Source organism: Lipotes vexillifer, unplaced genomic scaffold (genome assembly GCF_000442215.2).
Source record: "Lipotes vexillifer unplaced genomic scaffold, Lipotes_vexillifer_v1.1 scaffold822, whole genome shotgun sequence".
Taxonomy (NCBI): domain Eukaryota; kingdom Metazoa; phylum Chordata; class Mammalia; order Artiodactyla; family Lipotidae; genus Lipotes; species Lipotes vexillifer.
Window position 1 is genome coordinate 3,855,703 of NW_006770496.1, and position 15,068 is coordinate 3,870,770.

At 41.2% G+C, this 15,068-nt stretch overlaps 1 protein-coding gene across 2 annotated transcripts in view; it reads right to left on the minus strand.

Moving 5' to 3' along the window:
- BMPER (BMP binding endothelial regulator) overlaps positions 1 to 15,068 on the minus strand; it is a 258,905-nt gene that overhangs the window by 82,786 nt on the left and 161,051 nt on the right. For both annotated transcript variants that reach the window (XM_007446128.1, XM_007446127.1), the window contains one exon: positions 3,194 to 3,523. In XM_007446128.1, coding sequence (XP_007446190.1) covers positions 3,194 to 3,523 — 330 coding nt within the window. The remainder of the gene's footprint in view (positions 1 to 3,193; positions 3,524 to 15,068) is intronic.

A 15,068-nucleotide genomic window follows, 5' to 3' on the forward strand; every position in this document is an offset into this window, starting at 1 on the left:
TCTTCCGAAAGATATTTTAAATAGGCATCTTATGAGATGAAAATGCCATGGAAGTGTTTGAGGGTTTGGGGTTAGTCCTTTCTGCAGCTGGGATGAGTTGCCCAGTTCTCTGCACGGGAAATTGGTAGAACTAACTGGCAGTCAGAAGGCCAAAGCTGAAGCACACGTCTCACGTGGGATGTGAGCAGCAGCTGCATTCCTTCCACTGTATGAAGAGCTTTCCAATTTCCCCTTCTCACCAGTGAATATTTTACCAACCTGTTTTTCACCTTTCAAGTGTGTGACCTGGCTCCAGACTACTAATTTTTTTTTTTGGTAGGGGGATTGTTGTTCTTTTATTTTGTGGTTTTCTTTGCTTTGTTTTTTTGGTTGTCATTGTTACTTTTGCTGCAGTCCACTTTTAAGAGAGAGAGGAGATGCAAAATCTGTAGACATACCATAGTGATGCTTAAAAATGGATAACTTTTCTGTTTAGAGTTTACACCAAAGGAAAAAAAGAAAAAGATATATATATATATATATATATATATATATATATATATATATATACTCTAGGTTCATCAAGTGCAGAGCTCTACCAAAAGTAAAATAAAAAGTCACACTCCCACATGTTAATGCTTTCAGGTGGATCTGATGTAACTCTTTCAGGTGGAGTTGATGAAGTGAACAGGCGGCAGAAAGGAAATATTTTAAGTGATTCGCTAAGTGCCAAGAGTTGGGGTGGGGGTGTGTGTGACAGGGGTGAGCAGAGCTTTCTCAAGCTACTGAGCCTTGTTCTGGGTCTTCTGTACTACCCCAGTTGTTATTAGGAATGTAGCTATAGCCTAATTCCACCCAAGCTACACGGCCACCTGTGCTCCTCTGGCAGACAATTCCATCATGAAGTGCTGAGTCTATAAACCACAGGGCCACGGAGCCATTCTTCCCCATCTTCCATCTTCCAGCTGCAGGCTTGATTTAAGCTGCTATCTTGAAGAAGGTACCCTTTGAGCACATGAGCTTATGAGAAAAAATTATGGAGGAAGAACAAACACTCAAAGGATATACTGTGATATTTTAGATAGGCAATGAACAGGTAATAAAGAGAAAATACCCCTAAGGGGCAGTACAAACTGAGACTGGCAGACCAGAGCGGAGGAGACCATTGTCTGGAAATGGAATTGTTCCATTCAACGGATGATCGCGAAGCAAGCTCAGGGCCCAAAGAAACACAGCTCCTCCCTAGCAAGCAGAAAGCTTGTGTGCTCTGTGTAATACAGGAAGTTGCTCAGCTGGCTATTAAGGGCACATAAATTACTTGCATCGTGGCCAGAGAGACAGAAAAAGAAAAGAAACTGTAAAACTGAGTTCGAGGCCTAGAAGAGTTAAATTCACTAACCTAATTACGGTATTTACGATATATTATTATTTTCTTAGCAGCCTCATCCTTGCGGTCATATTTGCCATGTGAAACCCTTACAAAGAGTACACTTATTCTGTAAGGCATTGTCAGCTGTGACAGGAACAGTACTGAAACTCCTCAACTGTCAGTAATATCTGAATATGCAGAATCCCTTTAAGTACTGGGTTGTAGATGACTAATAATTTCCACATCAGTAGAATCCACTGTGTTCACCTGGCTTGCAAGCAGATAAGCAAGGTGCTCCTAATTATAACTGTGTAATAATGGGTCATTTTGTGTACATTCTACATGAAGCCACAAATGTTGCTTCTTTCAAAGGGATGAGCTGAGGCCTACATGTGTGGAGTGGCGTGTCATTTGAATGCAACAACAGGTGTCTGAATTTTCTGGGGTGGATTAATCCCTCTAAAGTTGAATGAACAGAGCTCTTCACATCCACCACTTTCAAAGTGAACAATGGGAATCTTCCCTTCTTTACAGAATGTCCCAATACATTAATATTTAACATTTCTTAAATAAAAGCTCCCTGGGCTTCTCCTCGGCTTCCTGCCTTTGTTTAGCTAAGCTGGCATTCCATCGGCTCAAATCAATTTACCAAATATATTTTGGCTTGAACAGAAACAACAGGGTTCTGACGGTGCCGTGGAGAACAGTCTCTGCAGTCCCTCAAAAGTGCCTGCTCTATCAAATGTTTCCCTTTCAACCCATATTACCTAAAGAAACTGGAACCCAATTGATGTTTTTACATTGTTAAATTCTCATCAGTGCAAAAAGTAAGAAATATGCTGATTTCCTCAAGTATCATGCTTAAAGAAATAGCATATGCCAGGAGGACATGCAGATCAAAATCCAAATGACAAACAATATGCATTAACCAAAGGCGGCATGGAAGGAACCATATATGATATAATATAAACTGTGTAAATGGACTGAATTCATTCTTTGGGGCTGAGAATGAAGGATTGATTTCTGCTTCTAAGATGCCTCTCTAAGGCAGCACCTCACAGACAAAAATTTGAGCCTCACCGAACGCCTAGGAGTAACCTACTAGCAACTATGAAGAGTTTGGCCTAGGGGGAATGTACCTGCCCGTGGAAGGGAAACACAGAGTCCAGGGGGCCTCAGGCAACAGGTGATGCTGAGAAAAGGCCTCAGCGGCCAGCTGCCTGTGCCCAGGGCTGGGGGAAGTGCTTTCAGAGCGAGCACCCTAAGTGTCCTCCAGCAGAAGCCAGTGGTTCTACCCCTCAACTCAATGAGCATCCTGCCCCGGGTCGAGAACGGACAGGACTGCTGGTCACACAGTCTACCATCCGCACTCCCATCTTCACACCCACACTTTTGCAGTTTGCTTTTGAGGAGTCCCTCCTTCTTGGACAGATGCTAACAAGGAAACGCTCTTTCTCACGGATGTGAAACTGCACATTACTGGCTGAGCTGGGAAAGACACAATTCCAAGCTAGACATCAATGGCCTAAAGTAGCAACAAAATATGAGAAAGGGGTTATTCGGAGAGAACCACCGCTATGTCTGGAATGAGGATGGAAAGGCACTGGATGTCGACAGATTGCAAGACTGGTGTAACTGGCGTCGGACTGCCAGGCTCCTCGGTGTGCAGATTTCTCCAGCTGTTTTGTGGCATCTCGGGCGAGCGGCCACACCTGCGGCTGAAATACTGCTCTGCCTCTGGTTTTCCTCCGTGGAGGAGGAGCAGCTGCAGCTCCTGAGCACAAGTTGGTAAGACAGAGGGAAGAGCCAGAGGTACACAGAAGGCCCGTGCTTCTAGAAGCCCACCTGCTTTGGTCGTCACTTTCAAGAGGTAGCCGTCCAGGTCGATGTGAAACTGCGGCGCGTGGCAGGGCAGCGCGATGCGCGAGCCGTTCCAGCGCACGGTCAGGTGCTGCTGGAGGCTGACGGTGCCGGCGCCCAGCACCAGGTCCACCGACTTGGTCCAGGAGAAGGAGCGGGTCCTGCGCGCATCGTTCTTCACCAGCACCTGAAAGGGCGAGGCAGGGGAGGAGCAGTCTTTTGTCAAAACGTACTGACACGTCCCCTGAAAGTTAAATGTCCGTCCGTCAAAAGTGTTGTAGTGGGGATCTCCGAATACTGTGCAAACGCCAGGCTCTGCGGATGAGTGAGAGACAAAAGCAGGTCATAAACCGAGTGAAGGATTCAAAGAGAAATCAGGGGTCCCTGCAATAAACCTGATAGGGGCTCCTGCCAGGTAAAGGGAAGGCCTTAGCAGAGGTGCACTAAGGAAAATCAACTTAAAAGAAAATAAATAAAAAGTTTGGTTGTTCTAAAAGTTTGTACCAAGCCTCACAGGACATGTAATACTTCTGGTGCTTTTATACTTAAAAGTTATTTACAACACTTCTGAATTCCTAAAGCATCTCTATTTTAGAGACTTGATATGCTTCTATGGTCTTAATGTCAAAGACAGAGAAATGAAACTAGGATAATTTTATAAATAGAACTGGCCTAATTTCATAACCCATATAAACAAGAACAAAAATATAAATAAAAGGCAGCAACATAAATGACAATACACCAAAGTATTAGTATGGTTTCCATTTAACTGATTCAAAAAATTTGGAAACATGGTATTCTCAGTGTTATTCACGGTCTTAGAAAAGTATTATATTCAACACTCATGTATTTCTAAGTACAGATAAATAGAACTGCCAAACAGATACATGTTTAATATTGTTAAGAACCAAACACGGACAAAGTTGATAGTCTCCGTGTATTTTCTAGAAATACAAGGCTCCTATATTTTGATCTGTGTATCAACATCTAAAGTTGGATAAAGAATCAATTGTAAAACCCATCATTCAGTAAGTTTAAGAAATTCCAATGAATTCATCACTTCAAAATACCATTAATTCAAATACTTATGAGACCCAAGTAAAGTTTTACACTTTACGGCATTTCAAAGGTTTATACAGAAAACTAAATATCATTACTTTTTTGAAAACAAAATTTGGCATTGATTTGTTTTCTATCTAAAGATATTTTACCTGTTTTTAAGAAGGCATAAACAACCAGGAAATGAGAAATTCATTTAGAGAAATTAGCCCACATGATGAAAGAACTAAAATAAAAAGATCGATTTCCAGAACAGGTCAAGAATATGAAACTATCCTATACAAATAATTGCTCTGAATACGTAACAGAGGAATTAAGCATCAATACAGAGGAAGGATGTGCCAACTGATCTGACAGGACCAAGTGGATCCAAGGCAAACATTTGCTTTTAATTTCTAAAATGTTTGGACAGTAATGTTGTTTTATGATACATTATGTCATTTCATATGTCAATTTCACATGACTCCGTCCGTATAAATCATACATATTGGGAATTTTGTAAATTAATTATTGTTCTAAGTTAGCTTTCCTTGTCAACATTTAATAGAGACTCACAGAACAGATTGTTTCTGGTATGTAGGAGGGTTTCAATGAACAAATACTTCAAGGAATATGAAAAAGGCACTACTTGGGGGAGGAGGGTGGAAGAAAAGGGTGGGAGAGAAAGCTTTGAAACTTCACCAGCAACAGCTTAATTCACCCGCCATTTCGATTCCTTTCTTGTCCTTTTTTATGGTGTTCTTTCCTCGTGACTCCAGTTTTACTCAGTCTGTTGCTCCACACTGTACCCCACCCTCACCTTCTTAATCCTATATCCCCCCAACTAGCGTTCCCACCTATCTAACCACCCCATACTGAATTTTCCAGTCCTTTCTTCATGTGATTACTTCAGAATTGTCCTATCACACATTGCTCTCACATTCTGACAAATGGAATCCTTCTCTGGGATGACGATGGTGCTTTTTGGTTGACAGGGAGCAAGGCCGTTCTTTGGGACACCTCAAGTGGCATCAGGAGAATTATAGTTCAAAGTTAATGCTACCGCGTGCCCCCAAAGAACTAAATGTCAACCTGACCACCAGATGCACCAAATTCAAGAAAAGGACTTTTTCAGAGTTTTTAATGCCACATACTCGTCAAGAAAACTCAGAACCAATCAATGCTTTTGAGCTCTTGAGCTTGAAATAGATGGACCTCAGCTGGCAAAGGCCAAGGCACAAGTGAAGGAGCTGCAATTATATTCCTGAGAAATCCTCTCTCAGTTGTGAGCAGGCACAGGGCATGCCTACACCTTCTGCCCGGAGTCTGTAGGGAACGACATACATTTTCTCCAGGTGTTCTGACCCCAACTGCATCAAAATGATAACTAACAAAAACAGTAACAGCTAATGTTTACCAAGAATTCACTACGTACCCTAGCACTATTCTTCATGCCTACTGATCATGGACACATTGTTAAGAAAATGGATATTTAGATTGTCTCCTAACATTAAACAAACAGCTAAGCACTTGGTAGTAAATCCATAAAATGAACTATTATCTAGTCATTGAAAAAGTCTGTAAATAATGTTCATGATTGAAGAAATGCTTATGCCATACTAAGTGAAAAATAGGAAACAAAATCCCATCTATAGGATAATCTTGACTGTGTTAAAATAAATATCCAAACACACACATACCCCAAAACTGTAAACTGAGATTGTTTCTTGGTGGTAGAACCATGAGCGATAATTTTTTTCTTCTGCCTTACGTTTCTGTTTCCATTTTTGTTGTCCCTGTGTTTTGTTTTTAAGAGTCAAGATGTGGGTACATGTAGATAAGGTCAATTATGTGACAAACCAAATCCTCAAAGAAGCAACAGAAAATATACTGCCTATAGAATGGCCCTGGGGCCCTAGGGAAATCTGAGCTTACTCATAGCTGGGCAGGAAGCTGTGAGGGACATCCAGGGAGACCAGGCAAGGGAAATCATGTGTGAGCAGGGCTGTCAGGAAAGATATTTTTCAAGAGGCCATAACTTGTGGAAGAGAAGGGTCTGGAGATCAGGATGATTTTTCTGTATAAGGGCAATACAGAAGAAGCCAAAAAAATTTCATGATGAGGAAGATGCCTGAGAATTATGTGTTTCATTTGAGACATTTGTATCACAAACTAATATAATTTTGAAACCTTGGCCCTTTTTCCTGGCACCTCAAGGTCCCCATGCTAGATCCTCAAGGTGTCCATGCAGGAGCAGCGAACACATGCACAGAGAATGACGGAAAGTGAGAATCTCAGGGTTAAAAAAATCTGCCTCGCTGAAAAGGAAAAAAAAACTACAGAAACACTTAGGGGACAAAAATGAACACTGTATCCTCATATAATTTTTGCTCAGCAGACCCAGTGAAATGAGTCACAGTCCAAGATGTTCTAATGTCCGGTCACACTCTTCTGGAAAGCCTGGAGTGGCAGTTAGAGCTAAATAAACAGACCCTTCCATAACTATCCTTGCCTGAATATGTTTAAGTCAGACGATGGAGAGAAAAAGCCAGTTTACAAGCAGTGGTATATGCTTTCATAGTCTTTTAAGTCAAATCATCAGACGTCATTTTTGTTTAGGTTTGTTTTCAATAATATGTATACAATGTCTAGGAACTGGAAAAAAAAAAGAGTAGAATATTAAGAATGTTTTTTTCTCTTAGGTAATGAAATTACGTGTGACATTTATTTTCCTCTTTCTTGTTTATGTGTATATACATTATTATTTACATTTACATTTTATTATTTATAATCACTATGTATACTCTTGGAATAAGGACATTTGTTTTAAAAAATTAAAAATACTGGATTAAAACGTATCTCTTTGATGTTACCTACTTTAATAAGACAGCTATGAGAATTAATAGAGTCGGGCTGCTTCTGAAAACAAAATTCCAATGTTTTTCTCTTAACCTCATCAGGTACATTTATTTCTCCCATGGGTATATTTACTCTAATAAGCTGCCTTCCTTCTGAGAACAGTGATTATTCTCAAAACATCCATCAGCGAAAATTAAGGGAAAATTATACAACCTCATGTCATAAAAAATAAGAGAAACTGAGAAGACTCTAACCCTCTTCCCTCAAAACACAACAAAACAAAAACAGAAAAGCATGAGAATAAAAAAAGTATCATTCACAGTTCCGCCAACAAGAAATAATCACTGTTTACCATTTTGGGGTGTGTGTGTGTGTGTGTGTGTGTGTGTGTGTGTGTGTACATTTTAACATAGTTAAGATTATCCTGTACATGAAATTTTATTTCCTCTTCACTTACCGTAAGATTTCCCCAGTTACTAAAGTCACTTTGAAAACACAGAAAATGACTTTCATCCTCAGTCCATTATTCTCTGCAAAGAGAATACCACACTACCACACAGATCAGTACCTTTCCAGAGTAGTGTTCTAACCATGAGGAAGGTCTATCAAATGAAAAACATGGCTTTAAACTTTCCTCAACATAAACTGCAGTAAAACGGGCCCTGTGGGACTCCGGCGCCACTGGGTCATGCAGGGGCTCCTGGGAATCCCAGGTGGGTAAGAGCCGTGATAATGCCAAGTTTGGGTCAAGAACCAGGAAAGGCTGGGGTTAGAAACGCTGCCCTGAACACAAGCCCTTATGTTGTTTGTCTAGGCTCCTTCTGACATGATGTAAGCCTCCAATATCAACAGGCTGTGTGCGATCCAGCAGGAACTGAACTTCCCCACACAGGAGGCTCTGGCCTCTCTCAGAGGTGTCCCTGACAGCTGCTGCCCCCAGGGGACCTCAAAGCCAACAGAAGCTCCACCAAGGGGCACCTGGATTCCTTTCAGATTTTACATCCTTGGCTTCTTAAATCAAAACTTAATCTGACTTTACTGTGTGAATGTGGGGTTAGGTCATAGCGGGTTTCTTTCCACCCATCCCTAATCCATGAGACAGACTTACAAATCTACAAATAGAAAGCTGATTTTTTTAAAAAGTTGAGTAGGCACCTGAAACTAACATTTAAAAAAAAAAAAAAGGTTTGGTAGGGATACTGTTAAGAATGTAAATTTCTTTTCACATAATTTCCATAACCTCATATCCTCACCAACTTCAAACAGAAGAGAACAGGGAGCATCCTTACCTTCGAGATCTAATTTGAACTAAATTTAAACGTAAAGCCGAAGCTGACATCTTATTATGGCCTCCCCAGCTGAGCCCAGGGCTTCCCCACCTCTCATCCTGTTTGGTGCAGTGGCCTGTGCCTGCCCCACACCTCAGTTCACAGCACTGGAGTTCATCAGCTCACGTGCCAACCTTCCCCACGCCTCAGCCAAAGTCGCTTCTCTTTCCTGTAAGTCCCCAAAGCAAAACTGACCACACAGCTCATCTTTTCTGGGACTTTTCTTAAATTCAAATACTCCATCTTATAGTCACACTATGTTTTTCAGTTTGAGGGTTAAAAGGTTAAAGTTTAAAAATATGGTCATCAAACCCACAGAACGCTTATGATAAATCACTTTCCACCCAACTACAGCTTTTAGTTGTAATGTATCCTTAACTCCTAAAACAGGCCTTAAACTCCTTACACGTAAATTTTGTGTATACTTCTCAGTGCGTGGCTTGTATATTGGGGGATCTACATTTACACATATGATAAACGGATTCATCTGTGCATTACTCATAGCAATGCTTGGTATAATACATATTAGGTATCAGATATTTGTTAAATGAATGGGTTAATTAATTAAAGAATAAATTTCAGTGGAGAAAAATAAACTGCCCACACTGAACTCACTAAAATAGTTAAGTGTAATAAATGGTGTACAGCAGGTAATTCAACAGAATTTTGCTTAATCAAGTAATTAATTGAATAATTAACTAATGCTCTCAGGACAAGGGATTAAGGCTGCAGATGAAATTAAGGTTGCTAACTAGCTGACCCTGAGATGGCGAGATTATCCTGAGTATTTATCTCCAGGCAGGATAAATGTTATCACAAGTGTCCTTATAAATGAAGCAAGAAGGCAGGAAAGTGAGTGTCACACAGTGCTGCAGCATGAGAAGGACTCAACTTGCCATTGCTGGCTTTGAAGACGAAAGAAGGCTTCACATCAAGAAAAACGGGCAGCTGTAGAAGCTGGACGAGGCATGAAAATGGATTCTCCCCTAGAGCCTCGAGGAGGAATGCAGCCCTGCCAATACTTTGATTTTGACCCATTCAGATCCATTTCAGACTTCTGACCTCCAGAACTTAAGATAATAAATGTGTATTGTTTTTAAGACACGACATTTGTAATAATTTGTTACAGCAGCAATAGGAAACGAATAAATCTAGCAAAAGTCAAGGCAACTTGGTCTGGAATGACTAGGTCACACAGGTACCATGCCAGATGCTTTCCATATTTTCACTAACTCCTTTAATCCTCACTACTTCTCTACACATGGTATATACTAACCCTAATTTCTTAGCAATGAGTCTGGAGAGGTTTCCTTGTTGCCCATGGTCACCCAGCCAATAGCAGTAAAGATAGAGTCCAACCCAATCTCTGTGGCTTTGAAGCCAGTGCCTCCCACACCATGACTTGATATTTCCGTTTACACCCTATACCACAGCATCCTACGCAGTCATTGTTGTTAACAAACTGGGATTAGAGAGCTTTCGGGGAATCTCAAGAAATGTATAGACACTCCTCCTTCCAAGTGCACATGAGTATATCCACTCAAATGTAGAGGCTCACAGACACCGTTTCCTAAGACTGATCAATGACCTCCTAAGAGTTCATGAACTTCAGTCTAACGACACCTATCTAGAAGTTAATTAAAAACTATATTACACGGTTCTCTCATTTAATGTGTTTACATTTCATCTCCCCAACCACATTACAAGTTCCTAAACTCAGCCGTCTGTATCAGCTTTTTATCCATGTCCTCCAGGGCACCTTCTAGAATGCTGGAAATTCATTGGGTGCTAATACAAACTTGTTATAGAAGGTGCATTTTTGCCACTCTATCATCCAAGCTCTGACCTTAAAATGTCTGCTCTCTTTAAACTAGAAATTGCTATCTATCAGTAAAGAGAACTTCTTACCTGAGTGAAAAGATGGATTTCACATCTCTAAATTAACCTATCTTCTTGCTTTAAAGCCACCTTAGAGCTTTGTGAACATAAGTAAGTTGCTTAGAAGAGTCCTGGGTTTGAATCCCAGTCTTGCTACCCAATGACTACAAAATCATGCGCACACTACCTGTATAACCTCAGTCTGTTCACCTGTAACATGAGTTGAAGAACAACTACTTTGCAGGGTGGTTATAAAGACAAAGATAGCATTGCAAAAGTGCCAAAAGTATAATAGATGCTTAGAGAGTAGTCATTATTAGTTGTACTATTATTAATGCTATGCAGATCTAGCAAGTAGATACCCACTGCCGGCTGAAATAGGGCTGGATAAGACTGTAACATACTTATAAAATGTAAATGTGTTGAAAAGACAATGTGAGTTTAGTTCATCTATAAAAGACATACAAATGTAGATTTGGGGGTAGAATGGAGTAAGCCGCTAGACCAAAAGAAGAATGTTAACAAAGTCGTGGACATGGGAAAGAAGGCAGCTTGCACAAGAATAGCAGGAGACTGATGTGCCCAGAGTGGGTAGTTGCTTCAGGAGATGTAAGACACCCAAGCCGTCTAAATAAATTGGCCTGAGATTTATTGGCAGCCTGAGAAGTTTAAATGTATTCCAGATAACCAGCATTTCTTAGCATGTTTCCTATGAAACATCAATCCTGACTGTTACTCTGCCAAAATAAGTAGAAATAAAAAAAAAAACCTCTGCAGCCCAAATTAGCTTGGGAGGGACTCTACGCTCCATCATCCTCCTGCAAGTCTACCCTGCACATTGGCATAGAAAGGGCTCTGCGAATTCTGCAGTGAGGAAACAAATTTCAGTTTACTTGACCCAGCATTTCCCTAATGTATTTAATAATAGAACCTTGTTTTGAAAATCTTATTCATTACTATCCCTCAGCACTAGAGTTTTATAAAACAAACTTTGGGAAATTCTGAGAGAGTCCAGTGAAGGAAGCCGGTATTGGTTTCGTGAAAGCCAAGTTTGGATTACGACAGTGGTATGCAGAAGGGGCCGACGGAGAAAAGACAGAGTTAGTTGCAGGCAATAGGATGAGGTTCCGGCTGCCGTGGGAATGGGAAAGAAATTATTTATTAGAAAAAACACGCAAAGAGACAATCAACCAGACCTGATGACTGATTACCAACAAGGGAGAGAAATGCCCAAAGTATGAGAAATAACATTAAGACTCAAAACCTGTGCAGCTGGGATAAAGGGGGTGCCAAAATTCAGTCAACAGATAGGGGCTGGAAACAGCCATTGACCTCTCCATCCAACTCCCAACCCAGATAATTTACAGAATCAAAGGTAGCAACTGTTAATCAAATTCAAATACATTCCTTTGTGAAAGAAGAATGTACTCTCCAAAAAAATTAGAAGCTGAGACCTACCATATTCGTATCTCGACAAGAAGTCCTATGTTAAGGACCTGGAAGTTTGGACAAATGCGAAACCAAAATGAGAGAGTAACTGCAGATGCAGGCAGGGCTGTGAGCTCACAGGATGAAAAGGTGTAAAGTAAAAGCAGAACAGATGTGTGTACTAAGGAGAGATATGAAAGGGCAGAGCAGAGGAAAGAAGCAATGGTTGGGGGTGGAGAGCATTAACCAAGAAGGGGACTGCGATAAGGAAAAGGATGATACTACTCATAAATATGAATTTCACATCAAAGGGAACCACCAAGTGCAGCTAATGAGTCATATCTCCAAACTCCCAAGGAAGGTTAGAATTCAAGTATTGTAATCCAAAAAGCTGAAGAGGTTAAGTGACCTCAGAAACATAGATAAGGTTTTAAACGGTGAGCAAATACAACTGCTTTCAAATAGAAGCCCTTAATCATGTACAGAAGAAAGAAATTGGCAAACTTCATATATATTTCGCAGTAAACCTCCAAAATGAGTAAAAATGTAGTCAACAACGAACATATAATAGTGCTCAAAGTTTGGGCTTTGGAGTCACATGGACCAGGCTATTGGCTGACCTCACCTTCTTTAATTTCTCAGACCCTCAGATCTCTCATTTGTAAAATGGGTATAACAATAGCTTCCACTGCATGGATCATCGTGAGGATTAAGTGACAGAATGCACGGAGAGCATTTATCACAATGCCTGACACAGATTTACATTCAATAAATCGCGGCTGGTAATAGGAGCCATTGTAGTGGCAGCAGGGTAGCAATTGTTTGTTGTTCTTATTTGATTCAGAGGAGATGTGACCTCCAGAGAGGTATAAATCTGCCTCAGCTTTGCATACAGTAATGTGTAATTTATTATACAGTTTCTCCCACAAAGTATACTTCTCAGAGTTTGGGATTTGTATTCTTTGTGTTGTCACTTAGGGGTATTTTAGGTGCACCACTTTTAAGAGGTTTTGGTCACAAGTTTCTTTAAAAACTGGGTATTTGCATCTTCCTTGAGATTCAAGATGGCAGCCTTGGCTAAATGTGCCAGATGTCTAATAATGAATTTATACATATCTTTAGGTATAAAATACATTCTTTCAAAATTAGGCAAGAGAGTAACTTTTAACTGAATGATTTAATAATGGTATATCTGTATTAAGAATACTTTCCCAAGCAAAAGTCCAGGGAGGCCATATGATATTACAGAATGAATGCTGGAGAAGGAGGTAAAAAAATGCAGGTTTTCATCGTAGCTCTTCAAGTTAATACTACTGTGAGCCTCGGTTTCCTCACCTAAGAAGTAGAAGGGTTGACCTCATAGCTGAGGTCCATTCATTTAGACAATTCCATGATGCTAAAATGATGATGAGCTTGACTGGCAGAGCAATTCTGCTCTTTGTTACTCCCAATGGAATTTATACACAGTGATTTCAAACTTAAAACTATATGTATTTTATCACTGTTAGTAAGAAATTTTGGGGAGATCCTCACTTACTGCTGGAAATACCTCCACCTTGAGTTGCCAGAAGGAAAAAAAATACCTGGAAAAATGAGCGGACATGGAAAAACCACGCCAGTTTGATTTGTCAGTGAGCACAGAGCACACCAACTGTTCTGGACCTGAGCAGAAAGGTGGAGGTGTCGCCAGGTAGATGAAAGCGTGGGCACTGGAGTCACCTTTCTCCCTGGGTGGCGTGGAGGGAAACACTATCAAACTGGAAACTCTTCCTAAAATCCTTCTCCAATCTCTAATCCCCACCAGTTGTAAAGCCCTTCGGACCTTCTCTTCCCTTCCTAACTGCACCTGGTTGTCAAACTGAACAAAATGACCAAGAAGTCAATGGTAGAAACTCCAGCCCAGGCCCTGGGGCCAGACTTCATTGGAGGAATTTGGGCTCCACTAACTACCTTGGGCATCATTCTTAACCTCTGAGCCCCAGTTCCCTCAGCTGTAAAATGGAGCTAGTAACATTACTTGACCATAAAATGGATGTGAGGATCAAATAAGATCAAAGATAGCCCAGGACAGTGTTCAGGCTGTTTATTAATATAAATAAATATTAGCTGCTGCTGCTATCACAATTACTGCCATTACTGTTCCATGATGATGATTGTTAACTAAACAGTCAGAACTTACGAAGTTACTAACACCCTGTAGAAACTGACAATACGTGGCGGATAATAACCCCTAATAACCTCAGGATCCTCCAACTTTGCATCAATTTATAGCCAGAACATTGAAGGTAACAGTATCCCGTGGAACAAAGCAGCATATAAAATGGAAAACAAACCGATTTCCTCACACCCTTCCAATGCCGCTTCTGCCTGCACGGGGTTTCCCAGCCGCCACGTGCGGTACAGTTGGGTTTTATTTGCCATCCTGTCTGCTGGTTGGGCCTTGGGAGCTGTGACAAACCCACCTCCAGATGCTGGAGGCCAACTTCAGTGGCCACTTAGCTTAACACACCACCTCCTCCTCCTCCTCAGCGGGGCTAAAGTCAACACCACAAATTCTTATTCTACAAGCATCTTGAGCTCTGGTTTCAAATTTCCTTGCTTTCCTGAGTTAAAGACAGACCCTTGGCGTTAAGGGACCTGGAGTTGCTTACAGTCTCGGAGGCTCAAACACAGAATTACTAATTTGCGGAACCTCTGTCAGTGGAGATTTCTCATAAAATGGGCCCTAAGGTCACTGTTTCATTAAGTTGTTGCATTCCCCTTCTTACAACCACTCTTTAATTGGAGATCTCTGTAGGGATGCTCAGGGACTTAAAAAAGGTGTGCTAAGACCAGGCAGGGCAATTCCACCGTGCCCGTGGTGGGTGCACGCAGCAGGCAGGGCCCCCTTCGGACAGCAGGCACCCCAGTGCTGCGCACAGCTGGAAATCTAACCCTTGGGGGTTTTAAAAAGTCACCTGGCAACTGTGAGCCTCCTTGTACCCTGAGTTGCTGAAATCTGATATTTCCTGTTACTTGTGGGACATGTAGTTGAGGTTATTTCAATTAAATGCACATCTGTGCTCAGAATACCCTACCCTCCTCTGTTACGTAATTGTGAACTTTGTTTTGGGGTTGGGATTCTGATGATGAGGATTGATGTAGCTACAGGCACAGCTTAATGAATCTGTAAGACCGGAGATGGGGCATCAATGTCTGGACTGCCTTTGGTTGCCTTGGTCTTGTAGATGGTTAAGAGACTAAATTCTTTCTCAAAGTCAGTCTCTCTTTCCCCCCCTCTCTCTCTCTCCACACACACACACACACACACACACACACACACACACACA